This window comes from Perna viridis, chromosome 2, assembly GCF_037379345.1.
Source record: "Perna viridis isolate PV_CMFRI_1.1 ecotype Kerala chromosome 2, ASM3737934v1, whole genome shotgun sequence".
Lineage (NCBI taxonomy): Eukaryota > Metazoa > Mollusca > Bivalvia > Mytilida > Mytilidae > Perna > Perna viridis.
In genome coordinates this window covers 43,829,290-43,848,674 of record NC_142446.1, presented here as the reverse complement: position 1 = coordinate 43,848,674, position 19,385 = coordinate 43,829,290, and the positions used below count along the sequence as shown (strand labels likewise).

At 31.8% G+C, this 19,385-nt stretch overlaps 2 protein-coding genes across 5 annotated transcripts in view; one reads left to right on the top strand and one right to left on the bottom strand.

Moving 5' to 3' along the window:
* Positions 1-3,673: 3,673 nt before the first annotated feature.
* Positions 3,674-6,374, bottom strand: LOC148625243 (mitochondrial import inner membrane translocase subunit Tim9-like). Of its 2 annotated transcripts, none has more exons than XM_088568651.1 (4): positions 6,326-6,374; positions 5,688-5,756; positions 4,917-5,012; positions 3,674-3,974 (listed from the first exon to the last, which is right to left on the bottom strand). In XM_088568651.1, exons 2-4 carry the CDS (start codon positions 5,742-5,744, stop codon positions 3,846-3,848), a joined length of 282 nt encoding a protein of 93 aa, XP_088424777.1. In that variant the 5' UTR covers positions 5,745-5,756; positions 6,326-6,374; the 3' UTR covers positions 3,674-3,845. The 2 variants fall into 2 exon arrangements, with proteins under 2 accessions (XP_088424777.1, XP_088424778.1); XM_088568652.1 differs by having other exon boundaries at positions 6,271-6,356.
* A 229-nt stretch (positions 6,375-6,603) lies between these two features.
* The window catches only part of LOC148625240 (protein TALPID3-like), an 83,338-nt gene continuing 70,556 nt past the window's right edge, over positions 6,604-19,385 (top strand). For 2 of the 3 annotated variants that reach the window (XM_088568646.1, XM_088568643.1), the window contains exons 1-8: positions 6,604-6,679; positions 10,142-11,156; positions 11,816-12,003; positions 12,500-12,639; positions 13,219-13,384; positions 13,987-14,169; positions 14,589-14,913; positions 15,461-15,542. In XM_088568646.1, the coding sequence (XP_088424772.1) occupies positions 10,172-11,156; positions 11,816-12,003; positions 12,500-12,639; positions 13,219-13,384; positions 13,987-14,169; positions 14,589-14,913; positions 15,461-15,542 (2,069 nt within the window). In that variant the 5' untranslated portion in view covers positions 6,604-6,679; positions 10,142-10,171. Of the gene's footprint in view, positions 6,777-10,141; positions 11,157-11,815; positions 12,004-12,499; positions 12,640-13,218; positions 13,385-13,986; positions 14,170-14,588; positions 14,914-15,460; positions 15,543-19,385 lie in introns of all 3 variants that reach the window. The other variant, XM_088568645.1, reaches the window with a different exon arrangement.

Below are 19,385 nucleotides of genomic sequence, written 5' to 3'. Positions count from 1 at the left end.
TTATTCTTAAATTAAATTCAAGAATGTTTTACAGATAATAATTGTTATTGTTTATGAAACTTAGCATGGTCCTTTCATGTGTGGGGATAAAACTTTCTCAATTTTATAAGAACATTACAGTTTAAAATAGAAATTTTACATTTCACTGGATATTTGAATTTGAGATGTGATTGAAGCACATGAACCATAATTTTTGTCTGCAATATACTAGCAAATACTGTTTGATTTAAAGCTGCATGGAGTTCTTTTAACTGTGAGTCATGCATTTTACAAGAGTCTGCCTGATACTTGATTTTGCAGGTCAGTAGTAGTTTTTTATATAACTTATTCGGTGGTATTGTTAGAGAAAATAAAATATTAATCAGGACTTCAGGTTTCATTTTGTTTTTAGATGTCTGCAATTTATACTGTTTATTAATGTTCCAATACTATTTTTCCCTCCAGTTGTAAACCAACCTTGCTAAGTTATTAACAAGCAGAATGCATTTTAAAACTGGGTTGTGTGAAATAAATTTAGTAAAGTGGTATAGAATCTTCAAATAGACAAAAGTATGCTTTCAACCTTAGATGATTTCTCATGTTACCCTATTTACTCTCTAACAGCAAATCAATTACAAGATAAATTTGATTTTCAGAAATTGAATCTGATATTTAATACAAAGGTGTCATTACCGATAATCACCACAAGCTTTGATTGCTGTTAAAATTTTAACAAACTTTAATAAAACTTGGAAAATGTTCTTACAAACTGATCAAACTGCTTTTCGGTGCGAGTACTTTTTATGGTATTACCCACTTGTCATCTTTTAGTTTATTTATGATAACTTTAGTATAACTTATCTGTCCTTTATGAAATTTTAACTCATTGTTCCTAGGGACAGGGCAGAGAGCCTTAAAGTTTTTGCAGATTTTTGCCCACCCCCTTTTGAAATAAGGGGCTAAAAGGAAGAAAAAATTATCATAGGGTAGGCTTTTTTAACCATTTTGGAGTAAAGGGGTACAAATTTGGCTATGCCCCTCACAATCACCCTTTTTAAAATTTTTGGTGTGATTTTTACCTTTTTTAGCTCACCTGGCCAAAGGCCATGTGAGCTATTGCCATCACTTGGCGTCTGTTGTCATCTTCAACAATTTTACAAAACTCTTCTCCTCTGAAACTACTCGACTGATTAGAACCAAACTTGGAATATATGTTTCTTTAGGTATCCTGCATAGAATTGATGTGGGGATTTTTGAATTGTCAAAAAAATGGCTGCCATTACTAAGAATAGAACATAAGGGTGAGATGGCAGATTTTTGCATATATCTACAAAACCATTAGGTTTAGCTATATTCTGACAGGGTAAAAGTGTTCAGCATGACGAGATCTATCTCTGGTCAAATTTTGGTTGTAATCTGTGAAGTCATGTTGGAGTTCTTGCCCTTTTTCAATGATTTTTGCTATTTTTAATGTTATTTCTTTCAAAAATCTTCTCCTCTGACACTACTTAACCAATTGAAACCAAACTGGTATGAATGTTCCTTGGGGTATCCTGCATAGAACATGTGGGGAATTTTTTACCCGTCAAAAAACATGGCAGCCATTACTAAAAATAGTACATAGTGGTCAGACAGTAGTTTTTTGCATATATCTCCAAAACTGTTAAGTTAAGCTGAATTCTTTTAATAGCTGAAGTGATCTTTATTATTAGGACTATAAAAGTTGTCAGATGACTCCTTGTAAGAGTTATTGCCCTTGAAAGGGGAAAAATGACTTTTTTAAACAGTTTTCAGTCAATATCTTGAAAACTACAATAGATTAAAAGAAACTTTCAATTGTTTAAATGATCCTTATGATAAGCCCTACCAAAGACTTCTTGAGTCAAAATTGTTGGACAACTTGTCATTAAATTTATTACCTTTGAAAGGTGAAATTCAACCAGGTGGGTGATTCAGGCTCCTGGGAGCCTCTTAATTGATTTGATTCCTTACGAAAATCCCTGCATGTATATACAATCACATTTCATGTATCTCTTATGGTTTTCGAGTTATAAGGGGTCAAATGGGCCACAACCCCCCCCCCCAAAAAAAAAAATAATACTTGTTTTTTTTTAATCAGATTTAAAAAAAATTTTGAATTTCAATATTTCAAACTTTGTGCTATATTGTGTCCAAACCAGTTGTTGTGTCCATAATGAACTGTAAGTCCCTGTGCTTAAATGTGTTAAAAACAAGTAGCGTGTTGACACTTGCCCCTAGTGAACAGAGTTGACATGCAGCAGAGATGTCATGCTGCACTCTATGAATTTATTTATAAATGTGATGGCAGATCAAAAACTACTCTTCAATCAAATCAAACAAATTATCAATATTCCTGTATTATAATTAAAACGTGCTTGGGTTGAATCCTATAAGATTATGGTCATAACCCCCCAATATCAATCCCAAACATCATTTTATGGTATGGAACCTTGTGGTACAGTATCATCAAGATCATTTATACTGAAGTTATAAAATTCAATTTAAATGTACATTGCATATGAATAAAGCACATTTTTCACTATTATGAAAGCATGTTTTCCAGACAATCCAAATAGCATATATACCTGAGATTTAATTTAAAAAAAAACTCTACAGCCTTTAAGAATCATCAAAAATAGAAATTCCTTTACACTCTTATACTTCAACAGGGACTATATATTCTTTACATCCCTGGCATAATTTTAAATTCTTAAATATTAAAAAAAAAATGCTGTTTTCTGCATATATATATATATGAACTGTCTGAACATGCATCAGTAATACATGCATTGGACAGATAAAAAAATGAAATTCTATTTTTAGCACAATTTCAACTGTGTTTTCAGCATTCAGGACTGTTTTAATCACAAATTATTGTCACCATTTCACAGTTATATTTAGTATTGGTCTCTCAGGAGTTCATTAATAGCATAAATGATATTTTCAAGATCCTTAATATTGTCCACATGCAACTACAAAGAGTGACAACTGTGTATCGGCCAAATCACCCACATTGGTTTACACTCAAGTTTAGTGTACACAAATAAATGATAAATAACTTCTAATGTCATTTTGATACTAAGTTAAGAAGAAGTAAAAGAATGTTCCCAGCAAAAATTTTGAACCAGCATTTGAACTTTATTGACTTCTAACCGTGTGCATTTAAGTTACACTTGAGTGGTCAAGAGATCGACATTTACTCCACATGCCTGATAAGTGTAGTAGGGGAATTAGGTGGTAGTTAACACAAAATTTTGACACCTGTTGAGAGTTTTAATTAGCTTGGGGTAATAAAATTGTCACTTTCACCACATGAACCAATGCTGGGCTTACAGCTCTTAATGTTTTTTTTTGTACTTTCAAAAGATTTCAAGTGATGAAATGGAACCAATTTATTTTTGTCATTCTATAAAGTCTTTCGCCAATGACGAGAAAGACGAGCGCTAGAAAAATCAATGGTTAAGGTGTGCAAAAAATTCAACATAGAACGTATCACAAGAACTTTGTACAGCATCCAGAAGTTGATTGTGGTTATATACTATATTATTTTTTTTGCCAAAGTGTTTACAAAAACTTGTAATGACACTCAAGATATTCAAATACATGTATTATATCAGTACATGGGTATTGGCATTTTCAAACATCTGTGTGATTATCATACTTGTAAATGATATTAAGGTAGGATACATTTATTTCCTCTCATATGGTATTACATAATGTGATGTTTTATGATTCAAGTGAAATGAAATTGTCCACATAAAATAAACAGTAACAAAATCTTCACCAACAACTTGCACTCTATTTCACTAAGGTAATTGTTCAATATCCCTAGAATTAAGTGGTCATCAACTTCCTGCAAAATTTCTGACAGGGGTGCTTGCTTCTGATTGCTGCATCTGGTATTCTTGAAACCTCTGGGAAATTCTTTGGGACATTTTCAAATACTTTTCTAGGCAATTTAGAGCACAGGAATTCTAGAAGGAGAAACAATTCATAACATATTCAAAATCAACAAAATTTTAATACTACTACAATAAGAAATATTTTTCTAATGCAACATTCACTGTAATATAAAATTTCATTGGATAACTATGTAAATTTCTGTTATCAATTTCTCATTTTAGATTGTGAATGTACAAATGTTATTTTACAATTGTTAATAGTTATTTTCAGACATATACGACAATTGCAAAAGAATGGAGATAACTGATTTATATTTGAAGATTTGTTGTCATCCATATAGATTCAACGATTGCAAACACCTATTTATTGGCTCTGCATTTGGCAGCTCAAAATCAGTTACATGTATCCACTTATAGTCTGATACGGTCTGGTGTACCTAGGAATGCAGATTTTTATCAATGTCAAGGTCAAGTTTTGATGACAAACTTGTGTCCAGGCTGTAAGTTTTTTGTCTTTTGATGTGGGCTTTTGATATTTAGAATATGGGTAGATCAGGCAATGTGTTATGTACAATGGTTGGTGACCTTTGTCCTTGAACTTTGACTTCCAGGTTAAAACTAATGATTTTTGCACAACTGTTTGTGTCTTGACTGTAATGAGTTTTGCATGATGAATATAATTTGCTAAGCATTTCTGATGTACTGGATCTTTACCATAGTGGGGCCCATAGAGATGGATTCCATCTCAATGATATCTAGTTATCTCCTCTGTTACATGCATTTGGCCAAACAAAAATTAGTATTGTTTCCTGCTACCATCAAGAAATAAATAGGGTAGGTAGTTAGGGAAATAATTTTATTTTACAAAAACATCTTCCTTGAGTTAATGGGGAAACAATCAAGACTTTGATGATGCTTGAGCAAAAATGGCTATAAAATGTTTATGGTAGGCACAAAAAAAAAACTAGAGTAGGTAGGGTAGCAAGAAACTAATATATTTTTGTTTTACCTTACCTCTGATTTTAGAACAGTTCTTGTAGTAAAGTCTTTGGCACAATCAGTAAAACACATCTCAGTTAATTTATTGTACTGTGACAAGAATTCTTTAAACTGAAATAAAAGTAAAAATTTAAGTCCATAACATTGTATAATACATAGAACTGTCCATACAACTTATATAAACAGATAAATAATTGGTTTTAAAAGTCTTCTTAGTCTGCTACAAAAACAAAACAAAACAGGTCCCAAAACTGAGTCACAAGTATAAGATTTGTGCCACCCACAGTTTAGATTTTTTCTTGTCTGATCAAATTAAAAACAGAAAGCAGGTGTCACAAAATTCTTTGTGCAGCTCGTATTTAAAACTGTAGTCAACATATAAAAAGATTTATCAACCAAAAATATCCACTGTACCTTCACACCTAAAAATATCCACTGTGCCTCCACACCTAGAAGTGTTTCAGGAAACACTCATCTCTTATAATTTTAAAATGAGGTTTTTATACATAACTACCACATAAATTATCCGATCTTTAAATACTATATACATGTACTACCATGAACCTTACCTTATACATTTATGTGAACTTGATAGTATACTTGATAGATTTAGGTATACCAGTAGATTGTTTAGCCATCCTCGTTTAAAACACATGCAAAATTCTATGCAATTCATTATATACAGATCATATCTGCATACTGAACATACCTAGGCAAGTGAAATTTTATAAGTTTTTTGTACTATGTATCTGGTGACAAGGGTTGTCATACTTATTTAATTTCTACCTGCTTCACAGTGGCCTCTGTGTCCAAGGGAGGTAATCCACCAGGAGGGGCATTCATAATTATAAGCCTCTACAAGTAAACATAAACATGGACTTATATATAATCCCTTGAAGGATTCAGCATTGGAGATAGTAGCAGTCAAAACAAAAATAAACAAACAAACAAAAATTTATCAACAGCACCAAATCCAAAAAGAAATTGTACAATATACCCCCACCAACATGAATGACCTTCATCGTCTGAATATAGCTGAAATATTGCTGCTCGGACGTTAAACCCCAACAAACAAATGAATGACCTTCACAAATTATGAAAAATCAAAATTTTTTATGACATGACTAAACGATCACAAATTGATTGGAATAAAAAAAAACACATCTTTTTTACTTGACTAAGTAGAAAGAGGTACATTAGCATATACCCGGAGTGAATATCTCATCACACTCATTAACTAAAATTATATATATAGCCTGACTGTCGTGATTAATTATTCAATTTTTAAGAGAAATTGTTATAAACACAGTCGAGAGAAGAGCTTAATTTTGCAGCTGATCACAATAATTGATTTGAAACAAATGCATACACAAATACTTCAAGAAATTAAAATTTTGTTCATTAAGAAATCCAGGTTTGTTTACATTTTCAAGTTAACACGTGCTTCCTGTTTCGAGTTTTGACATGTTCTACCGTAAAGTGGAATAGATGTCATTTTTGTTAACGTTAATTTGATTAGACAAAAGCTATTGTCGTAAATAAAATTTCACCTAAATTTAACTTTTTGCGATATAAAAAACAAAAATATCGTCATAAAATTTCATTTCAGTCCCTTTGTATCACAAAAACACATTTGATATCCTACTTTTATCTCAAAGTTTGCATTTTCAATTTCCCGACATCTATTATTTAACCAATCAAATTCCTCGTTTATGGAGGTACTTGGAGATTAGTTGTTGTTGAAAAATGGCAGCGGGATTTGATTTGACTTGAAATGGGTATTGTAGTGAACCGTAATTCCATTTTATTGCACATTGAAAGTGAAAACCATCTTAAAATGTTTGCTTTTGAGATCTTCAACCGAAAAACCCAGAGGTTACTTATTTTTTTCATAGCTGGATCTGCAAAATGTACCACCAAACCTCTTTCAAAACGTTTAACTTCTAAGTTCTATTGATACTCACAATAAAATAATTCCAAATCATCTTCCAAATTTACAGAGGAAGATGTTTACGAAATGCTGGAATTTTTAATCGACAACATATTTGTCCAGTGAGGTGGACGTGTTTTTCAACAAACGGTCACATTCCAATTGGAACAAATTGTGCTCCTTTACTTACTGACCTATTCCTTCACTCTTATAAGTTATGAGGCTGACTTATAGCCAATTTGATCCGAAAGAAAAGAAAGAATATCGTTTGAGTAGATCCTTTAATCTCAGTTTCCGTTATATAGATGACGTATTATCTAAACAATCCTGATTTTGGGGATTTGATCTACCCCAAAGAACTTGAGATAAAGGATACTATAGACACTGTAAGGTCAGCCTCATATCTTGACCTACACTTAGAAATTGATGGTAAAGGAAAACTATTGACCAAACTTTATGACAAACGTGATGACTTCATTTAGAATTGTCAACTTTCCTTTCATCTGTGGCAACATTCCTTCAGCACCTGCTTATGGAATGTTCGTATCACAACTCATACTTTATGCCAGAGCTTGCCGAAACTATGCAGACTTTTTGCATCGCGCTAGAACTCTAACAAATAGGCTTCTGGAACAGGGTTATGTTGCTACAAAATTGAAAGTCATCACTACAGAAGTTTCATGGTCATCATCATGAACTCGTGGATCGTTATGGTGTATCCATCTTCACCATGAAAACTGATTTATTCAACGGGTCATAGTTTTCCTTTCCTCGTTTGTGTACCCCAGACTTGACTTTTTATGAACAACTGGGCGGGTGTTTCTAGAAAAGCAGAGGATGCTTACCCTACCGGTGCACCTGGTTCATGCTTCCAGTTTTTAGTGGAGTCCATTTGCTCATTTGCTTTTGTTACTTTGTATGTATGATTTTAGTTACTTTATGTTCTTTGTTGTGTTTGTCTGTTTTCTATGTCTGGTCTTTGTCCCTGGATTGCATTCTTTTGATTACCGCTATAACCTTGGTTCCCTTGATTACTCTTTTTAGGGGTCCTAAGCCCTTGTGTCAAAATCCACACACTGTCAGTAGTGTCATAAAATTGAAATGCTCTTTTTATGTAGAAATAGTGTGTTGTGTTGTTTGCAGCTTTTGATTACTGCTGGAAATATTTGTCTTTTTAGGGCACTTTAGCACATAAGAGGCTTGTCTGAATTTCCTCTTGTTCCTACAATGTAAGCAGTAGGAATTCTGTTCCTCCATACCCCAACCTCTTACTTCCGAGCGCAATTTTGCAAACAGCTTGTTCTGGCGTTCTTTGAAATTGGCAGTATAAAAGGAAAATATTTACAATTTAAAACATTTTATACAGTTTCTTTACCCTAACACAAGAGAAGGTGAAAAAAACCTAATGACCTACCTGATCCATCATTCCTGGAAATTCTTAGCAGTTTAGATGGACTTCACATTTGGTTTTTTACCATTTTTGATGGGTACATCCGGTTAGTAAAATTACTGATTTTAATTTGCGAAACGAAAATATTAAATTAACCAACAAATTGCCATTACCAACTTTAAGTTTGTTTTTTCAAAAATGGTAGCAGATTGATCCGTCCCCAGTCGATCTGTCCCAAGTTGATATATTCCCTCAAATAATTATATTGTATGAATTGATGTGGATAAAATTTAGTGTCATATACCGAAACTTGTTATTTACAAACAATTTTATTTAGAACTGCAGTCATTACACTTTCAAGGTAGGTATTTAAATCCTTAACTAAGAAATGAGGAAAAAAAATTGTCTTGGACTCCTTATACAGTGCTGGCACTGTAACTTCTGACTACCAGCTTCTGATTGGAACTTGTAAAAATCTTGATTAAAAACAAGTAAATGGAAAACAATAGCTCTATAACGATAAAATTATAACTTAAATTGACTAATTACTTTTCATTTTGTAATATAATCGTACGTACATTTAATTACTCTTAATTATACTCAATTAGGTCTTATATTAATAATATCTTATTACTTATAATCTATTCATTTATATTGTAAAATTTAACATAAGACATATAGAAAAGGATAAGATAGTTTATTTTCAATAATTTTGTTTAATATTTTAATCGGATGAATTCCTAATGCATAATGCATCAAGTTTATAATTGGGGACGGATCTACTAGGAGAAGGATGGACATAAAATAATCAAAAATATATTGTATTCCTTAAAATTAGTGACCAAATTCTAAATGGCTGATAACTTTGATAACTATCTTCATTACAAATGTTTTCATAGGTATTTAATAAAAAATTAGGATTTTTATCGCTTGATTTGCGGTAGGTTAAACTTCTTTTATGTAAATAAAAGACTTAAAATATTTTAAAACACATGTTAAACTTATTTACATTTGCAATGGCTTTTAACATGTCAAATTCTAGAGTTGAGGATGGCACCAAGTCAAAAAATAGCTTGCCAGATAACTTCTAGCACTGCTGGAGTAAATTTTCTCTGACCCTGCAACTCTCCTCTTTTTTATTTGGATATTGATATGTTGAGTTGGTGTCAGAACAATGTGCATGTACAAAAAGTTGGAGTTTCATCCGTACTGCAAAAGCACCCCTACGAACGCTTCTAAATACTTACAAGTTGAAATTGTGCATGTCACACCTACATGTACCTAGTTCCATTCTGGAATCATGTTTCTGTATGCTGATACCACATTCTTTACATAAGTTACATTTTCGTTGAAGTTTTGAGCATTTTTCATGAGAGACCCTGTTTTGTTTAACATTTTGAATCGTAATACATGTAAAGTCGCGCAAAATGAGAGTAGGCATAGCTTGTTCTAGTGGTACTCTAAGACCAAATAAAATTATATCTCTGTGTCTGTTACCGGACCAACTCATGCCTTTGTCATATGTCAACCACAAGAAACAAACTTCTAATCTGCAACTCCTCTTTTTCTGCTGCATGAAATTTTGATGAAACTTGCACTTGCTCTTCTTCAGTTAATGCTGTTGTCCACCTCCTATTTCTTATCTAAATGACTTTTTGGGTTTCATATGTGGTTTCTGTGGAAAGAAGTGGGGGGACATCACCTAATGAAGTAGGCTTTGTTTACAGTTTTTCTAGTTTATTCTTATTTGCATTATAACATTAATAATTAGATAAGTCATGTATTTATAATTAGTGTTTCAAACCTAAAAGAATTTACCAAGGTTAACTATTTATCTCTTTAGTAAAACTAATTAGAATACAGATATTTGTACCTATATGCATGTGTGCACAAATGATTAAGTATTGATTTGAATTGTAGGTAACATTAGAGAAATCTGCTAATTAAAGTATGTCAGACTCTAGTTTATTAGAGCTACTGTCTGTAACAGATAAAGCAGTCAAGGCACTGAACAAGTCCCAGTCATCTCGTTCTAGCCAGGGATCAGATGTATCCCTGACATCTCAGAGAAGTCACACCAAGGACAGTGGAATCAAAAGTCAGACTGAAAATATCAGATCAAAAATAGAAAAAGATGGTGCTGATTTGTCTGATGTTAGTACTACGGCCAGTGATGTACTAATCCGTTCAACAATTATTGATGAGCAACAGAAGTCTCCAAGTAGTGTTGGAAGTACCAATGGTGCAAAATTGAGTAGCAGTGATTCAAAATGTTCAAGAACTTCTATAGGAGTTGAAAATTTTAACAGTTCAGGACCACAAAAGGTTAAAATTTCAACAAAAAAATTAAGAGAAATACAATCTCCTGTTGGAAGTGACATTATTAGTCCTAGATCAGATATAATATCTCCACCACTTGTTACTCAGAAACATAGAAACTTGGGCAAATCTGATAAAGTTCTTCAGGAGAAACCTTTAGTCACAAGGCATTTTACAGGGGATTCAGATTTTAAATTACAAAAGAAACAAGGCTCAAAGAAGTCTTTCCCACCAAGCAATGTAGTGTCATTACAAGATCAAAATGAGTCTCAAAATAATGCAAACAGTAGCGACTATAAAAAACCTTCTGTTGACAAAAACTTGGGTATAGACAGTCCAGTCACACCTGATGATATAGGTGTCTCACCTGATAATATAGGTGGTACACCTGATTATATGGGTGTCTCACCTGATTATAAGAATGGAGAAGTTTTTATTCAGAGCTCTGAGAAAGGAAGTAATGATAGCCATGATGTAATTGTTGAAAGACATGCTCCAAAAATAACTCATCCAACCAAAGAAACACTGATGAGAGACAATGAAGAAACTGATAGAATAAGAAGAAAACTTTTAGAGTTAGAAGATAGCATTGATCTGATTCCACAAAAAGAGACAGGTAATGCTTTCTGCATGTTAGTATTTAGAATGTGAAGCAAATTACAATATGTAGAATTGCTTATTTTAGTTTTTCAAAAATGATATTACCTGTACATTAAATGAATTTGAATTTTTTTTGTCGTGCAAGCTTTTTGTTTTTTCTTTGGGAAATGTTGAATGCCACATATGCCCTCATACATTACATGACTGAATGATGGGTTATAACAAAATACTGAACTAAATTAACCAAAGTGCAAAATTTAGCAGCAACCACAAGTGACAGCCAGAATTAGTTAATGTCCTTATTCCTTCATATACTAACAGTGAAATTTGACTAATAATTGTGCCTCTGGATCTAATTATCTTTTTTAGTTTCATTTTTAGCAGTCATTGTTTGGTGGTCAACAGGAATACTTCAGAGGTAAAACAGGTAGTCTGTAAATGATAGTGGCTGTTCTGGTCTTAGATCTTATGAAAAATAAGGCAAAATTTAGAAAGTTTTCAGGTAGTTCTCTCCAATATTAGGGTGGCACAGGACTACCGGACTACTGTTAGTGTGGATCCCTGAATCATGTTCTTGCATTCATGTACATGTACATGAGTATGCCATGTGCTTAGCAGAATTCAGAGTGAGATTTCTATTTTTTTTTTTTAATTTAGTTGATATTTTTACTTCAGCCGTCTCATCAGGAGAATCAGTAGATGTTAGCTGTACATACAGTGAAAAAGTAAGCATAGTTACCATACCTGAAAGAATTGTAACAGTATCAGCTAGGACTTCACTGTCTACAGATATATCTTACAATGATGAGGAAGGGGAGAGAATTCCACCTAAACTAACTTCAAAAGTACAGGCTCCACACAAGGTAAGAAAATGAAACATGCTATGTACATGTTGTTTGTAAGTAGTAAGGGAATATTGAAAATGTGCAATAAGTCTTTTTTATTTGCCATATTTGAGTGAACGACGATAGACTGATCAATCTTTTACTGAACAAAATATAACGGAACTGGAGAAAAAATAAATGAAATATTTAATAGAACTAACTATAGAAGAAAATATTGATTTACTCTCAACCTTAATATCTTCAATGTCAACAAAGTGGGAGACAAGAAATTGCACATTTTGAATAGACTGAAAATACTGGAAATAATCCAAGATTAACTATTGACCTGATCTGATGTTCCTTTAATGTTTTGTGTTTTGCTTCTATTGTATAGCAAGTCTTGATAGGGCATGGTTAATATAAAAGTTTACTGTTTTTTTTGTTTTTTTTTAGAAAACCCAAAATAAAATTTTAGATCTAAACTTATCAGATTTTTTTTTCTTATTTGATTCAACGAATGTAATTTATTTTCAAGTTTTCAAATCACCATTTACGACAAGGTGCTCCTGTGGAAGGAACAGAAGTACAGGACAAACAGAAACAAACTTCTGATGTCCAGATATCACAATTTACTACATCTGATAGACAGAAGATAAAGGAGTCTCTTGCTAAAAGGTGAGTGTCAGGTACTGACCCCATCATGTCTCTAGAATACTTGTAGCAAAAAAAAACAAACCCAAAAACATCAGGAAATAACCAATAAAACAATGAATCTTAAAAAAAACTATAATCTTCCAGTCTTTAGTGTAAAGCAGGGATTGTCTAGGAATTCACGATATGGTATTCCTGAAACCATGGCCAGAAGTTTGAAGAGAAAAATACTTAGTTTACTTCCTGTGATGTGTCAACCTGAAAAATATGTTTGAGTGTATTAATTATATTAAGCTGTTTATATCTGTTATAAAAACAAAGCAATGCTTCTGTTCATTTTCACTGCAATCAACAGCTCAAAATTTTCATCATACAGTATTTTGAAGCTGGTAAGGTATATTGTCACAAATATTTAAGGTGAAAAAAGGAATGTGTATATAATTTACCAAGTGTATTAAAAGATTAAAAATGTGCTCAGATTAATTGAAAAATATTAAAATAATAGTTGGTTTGTTTAGCATTTACTGAAAATCATCACAGAAAGTTAAGCACTGTTTTAAAATTCAAATTATGTTTATAAACATGGACCAATTTTTTATTCAGACAAGAGAATGCAGGCCCTATCAAGAGAGTTGTTCAACCCAAGTTTGTGAATCATGCAGCAGCAGAAAATAAAAAGAAACCTGGGAACAAAACAGACCAGGCTGACACAGTTACTGCTACAGTAGCTGCCAGTGTGGCTGTTGCTGCAACAGCTCCATTCCTTAAGGCATGCCTTTTGGTTTCTTTTTTTCTTTTATTTTATTTTGTGGTAAAGTATTACAGGTATGGCCTATTTGTCTAAGAAATGGAGATTAAAAAATTACTTGTCTAAAATTACAGGTTCTATATGTTCATTTACATAGTGTAATTGAATAAAAGGTTATGACTGAATTAGTAGTGTAGAAAAAAGAAGCATGAAAGAAAGACAAATCAGGCAATGTGAATAACCAACAAAAACAATTTCAAAATTGAGTTTAAATTAGGTGAGAAATTTCCTGCTTCCTATATTTTTACATCTATATTAAAAATTGTTCTTCATGTCCTTAAGAAGAAAAATGTCAAAACTTGTATAAGGTAAATTAACAGTTTTATCTGTATACCAATCAAATTTTCTGTTTTGTAACCATAAAAAACAGTTTACCTTAGTAGTATTTTTAAACCTGATGGTTTGAGTTAAAACTTTTTTATTTTTAAGTGGAGTTACCTCCCATAGACTGTAAAGATATTAGTCAATTTATGACTACATTCATAGTACCATAAATATTTCAAATACCGGTTGTGTATGGTTATTACAATAACAAAGAAATAAACTTATGTTCTTATCAACAGGCCCAACAAGAACTGGAGAACAGAATGAAAGATATGCTGGCAACAGTTGCTGATCTTCAGAGTAAAAAGGTTTCACCAGCTGAAGATGACAGAGTGAAAGAACTAGAAAGACAGGTTGCTGCTTTGACAGAACAAAGAATTCAACATTTAGAAAAATTACAAGAGCATCAGGTGGAAATGCAGGTATATTTATGACACAATTAAATCAATGATAAAGGAGGAAGAAAATATTACTCCCATGAAAATGGAAGTATTTTTTTTTTTCAAATATTGTATAAAGGGAAACCATTCGAGGCCCACTGCAGTTATGTAGGTACTTAATCACTTGCACAGAATAGGAGAAAGGATAATGAAGCCAATACCTGTTTTTATCTAAAAATAGGGCTACATTCTCTGTATAAAATGTGTAATACTCTGCAACAATTTCAGATTGTGTGTAATGAATATTTCTGATATTGTATTTGTAATTTTATTTTTAGTTTGATCAATTTCCTTTATATGAGATGTTGGTTATTTTTTTTTCAGAATTTTTATTTATGAGTTTATTCATAACTTTTCAATTTCCTTGGTTAAATAAGAAAGTTCTGCTAATTTATTTTCAGGCAAAGCTACTATCTATGACAAGAACAGCTCCAAAGAGAAGACCCAGTTCACCTGAGACACCTATGCACACCCCAGTAACTCATCGACGACCTGGCGTATCAAACTTTGTTCCAAATGCTAAGAAAGCATTCTCTAAAACTACTGTCAGCAGACCAAAGAGTAAGAGCCCAGTCAGGGTTGGTGGCAGTCCTACAAGATCAGAACACAGCAGGATCTGTGAATCTCCCTATGATACACCTAATCCAAGGAGCAAAGCACCAAAACCTGTTGCTTACAATAATTCTGCAATAGAGACAAGTGACACTCAGCTTGCAAACCATAGAAGTAATAACAATGATTGCTCAAATTTAAAATCTTTTGAAAATTTCTTTGATAAATTTTTGATTGTTTAATAAAAGTAGTTTTCCCAGCTTTTTTAACAAGAAACCTATTACTACTATTTCAACAACAATATTTGAAAATTCATTAGTATTTTGTGAGATTATTTAAAGACTAAAATACACAGTCTATCTATTGCTAAAATCAGATATGATGTATATCTATATATGAAACAACTAATGAATATATAGAAATTATCATTTTCCATCTAACAGGTAAATCAAACTTTCATACAAACATTAATGCTACAAGGGATAATGCTGGTATGGCTGATGTCTTAAAAAGTCCAGAAGATCATTGCATGCTTGTTTTAAAAATCACATCTTCCTCTCTCCGTGGAAGCACCTAATCATAACCAGTAATGAGGAATATTTTGCATTTATATAAATATGTTGATTGAATAAAAGTATATCATAGTTTTCTTTCAAGGATTCAGAAATCAACTTAACTTTGCAGAGTTTTTCATTAATAAAGCTATCCTTTTGTTTTACAGGCAGGGGTATCCTAGAAGAAATACTTGCCTCATCAGAGTCACCAAGACCAAGATTGCCATCTCCTGAACCACACATTCCAAGGTAAAGACAATTCTGTATAATCATCTTAGTAGCTTCACTTTTGCTTTCCTGCCTATATAATACCTAGTTTGCCATTACAATCTTTACTCAGTGGCCAGGTTTGATTTGAAAAGACAAAACTCTCCATGTGAAAAATCAGAAGAATCCCACTGAAAGTTATAAGCAACACTGGCACCAGATTAAAAAAAAAAAAACACTTATTGAACATTTCAGTTACAGGAAGTTGATCTGGAGATAACTTATAAAATACACAAATTCTCTTTATTTAGAGAAAAACAATATATTTTACGAATCTGCAAAATATATCTAAGGCATAAACTTCTTCATAAGTTTCAAATAAAAAATTCCATCTTGTACAAAAAGAAAAGGATTTAACGTCATAACCGTTTATCCATGGTTTTAGATGTCACAAACAAAGTCTAAACCTCAAATGTTCCATAGATCTTTCAAAGTGTAAAAAGAGGTCATTGCTCCTGAAAAGAAAATGCAACACCATAATCATACTCAACCTTAATTTTGTGATCCAAAACATAGCTTAAATAAAAAAAAAATAGTTAAATAGTTTCTTGATTACCATTAAGGTTTAACAGTCATACAGATAGACAAATGGACATGAAGATCACTGAAATATGTTTCTTTAATGTTGAGAAATTGAAAGTGAATAAAGATAATTGCAATTATCTTACCAATGCAGTATCATATCAAAAAGACAACTGGTACTGTTTACAATTTAATAATGATGTCTTGAGTATTATTGATCGTCATTTTGTCAAGTTGATTATTTCCCTTTGACCAAAAAACCTAAAAAAAAACACCACCAAAAAAACCCAAAAAAACACCACATATGGTTTCAATATGGTTTGTTTAAAACATGGATATGATAGGTTTAACTTAGAATAATAAAGTTTGCTGCCAAAAATGCTGTCAAAAGCCAGTTGCTTAGTTAACTTGAGGACTATACATGTAACTTTATTTTCCACCATGTTTCACAGTGTTTATACTACAATCTGCAATTGGTTGCTACTGTGTGACTTAAGTTAGTCTTGATAGATTTTAATGAAACCTGGACAGATACTGGTAAGGAAGACACCAGTCTAATTTTATGACCGTTGATGAATGGTCAAAGACCATAAGCATTGCCCTTTTTATACCCCTGGCTTTCATAGTGAGAGGTAAAAGTGATGTCCATCCTTTCATCTTTACTTCCATTATACATATGGATACCCTTCTTTTATGCATTACTCCTTATACTGACCATAAGCATTGCCCTTTTTATACCCCTGGCTTTCATAGTGAGAGGTAAAAGTGATGTCCATCCTTTCATCTTTACTTCCATTATACATATGGATACCCTTCTTTTATGCATTACTCCTTATACTGATCTGAATGGAATTTAATGAATATTTTACTTATCACCTCCATTTTAGGATTTTGAACTGAAAGTTTCTTGGGTGTTTTTCCTTAGCAAGACATAAACTTTCGTATTTTCAATAAAGGGTTCCCAATTTTTTATTGATATTTTCTCCTTCACCACAATATAGAATTTTATCTAACTTTCACAGAACATTTTTTTACATATTCTGATTGCACAAAAATAATTTTAGATTTTTATTCAAATAATCAATAGGGAGATCAAAAGGTGCATGGAATTATAAGGAGAAACGGGGATGGGGGTATCAATTAAGTGAGCATTCCTCACAGTTTTTTTTTAATGAATATAAATATACTAGCAATAGTAACATTTCAAAATTTATGTACAGTTTGTACAAACTTTTCAAGAAAAAAGGTAAAGACAAAATATTAAAGAGAGTGTGAGTTGCTCATTATAAACAAAATTTGCTTGATACATGTTAATGTATTTGATTGTGTTTATATCATCTGTCTTATAGTATATAAATTAATAGCTGTGTCATCATCTTTAGGCATTTAAGTCCTTGTTGTAAACCTTTCAGGAAAGGTGGCTACAGGCAAAATAAGTCATATGTTAAAAACTCATCTGAGTCTGCATAGACTGGTAAACCGACTGGTAAACCACAAATGACATAATTTTTGTATGCATTTGTATATTGACACTCAATATGTACCAGTAATTATTTAATCAAGCAGTCAAGTCAATTGGAAAACCACATTTCCTTCTTGTAGTTTAAAAAGAATATATTGACCAATATGAAATTTGCATTTTTTTGTCGTTGAGATGTTACGTAACACTTTGCATAAAGTTAATTTATTGATTGATGTTAAAAACTAGTTAGTAATTATTACATCACATTGAGTCTGGGTTCGACATTATGACAAAAAAAAAATGAAGATAGACATGGACAAGAATATTGGAAGCAAAGACTAAATTTGGGTATTTGTTAGAGACAACAAATAGAAAGAATATGGATTATTCCTTTCAAAACTGAACCTTCCCTTTGATATCTTTAAAGAAAAGATAAATTGGAAAATAAACAATTACTTAAGGTGATTCTCAAATCAAATTAATAATTAAAACTTGTTGTCAAATAATAACATTGAAGAATAATCATTTTCAGGTAATACTCTGCTGATGGCTTCCTAAACCATTTAAGGTTCCTTATAATTTAATTTTAGTATCAAAATTCAAACAGTAAATCATTCTAAAAGGTTGATGATGTCACAGTCACATTACAAAATTTGGTCTGTGAGATGTTGGACAAAAATTTTTAACCAATCAGAATGTTACTTCTGAAATTAAATTATAGTGAAATATGTACAGATCAAATTATTGTTATTTTTTTAACAAGTACCCTTGTCCTCTTACAGACTGGATCTTTATCACATTAGTATATATGAAATTGATCGAAATTACCACAAACAAGGCAAAGCCATATCAATCCAATACTGATTTTGTACACTACAATTTTTTTTTCATCTGCAATTTGATGCTTTTTTATTCTACACTGCTACCATATTAATAAATTGCAAATGAAACAGTATTAAAAATGTAGCAAATTCATGTTAAAGGACTTTCAACTAAGTAATTAGTTAATTGACCTAATAAGACTATGACAGGAATATCTTTTGTTTTGTATAATTTGCATGACAGGATTTAAGATAGCATGAACACAAAAAAGACCATAAAAATATTTGTGGAAATTAACAAAATACATTGCTTCCCGATTACAATATCCTGTGTGCTATTCTTGGATGTCTTGTATATAAGAACTGCCCACACATTACTGTAGGCAGAATTGATATTATGTGATGTCACGGTATGTTCGTGAGTAATGGTTTATGGGAATAATTAAACAGGGACACATTATCAAGGCTCTGAATCTGTCCTTTAATAGCAAAACATCATTAAATGTGTTTTCGAAGAATATTTTTTTAGCTTGGCATTGCTATTTGATGCAGTAAATAGCAATTTCATAACTCTTAACATAAGACATAAAATTTTGCTGAGTCGACTTGAAGAATCAATAAACAGGAATATAATGATAGTCTATAGCAGGAGAAGTGCTAGATAATTCCTGTATTTTATTCCATGGCCAGTTTTATTTCTGTTGGTCAGTTTTCATGCTATAAATACATCAGAATATTGATTCAGTATTAGTTTCTATGATGTATATAAAGATTACTAATTATATATAAAGCTTTATCAAATTTCAATAATGTCAGGATCAAAATTAAGTTTGTCAGTAATCAGATATTGTATTTGCTTGTTAATTGAGACTAATTTAGAAAAAAAAGAGGTTTTGTCATGAAATTTGTTACATGTAACATTATGATTCCAACTCACAATTTGAACTTATTAATATAAACATGTATACTGTTAATGTTTTCAAAATCAGCAGGGTATTAGTGCTATGTCAACATATTTTC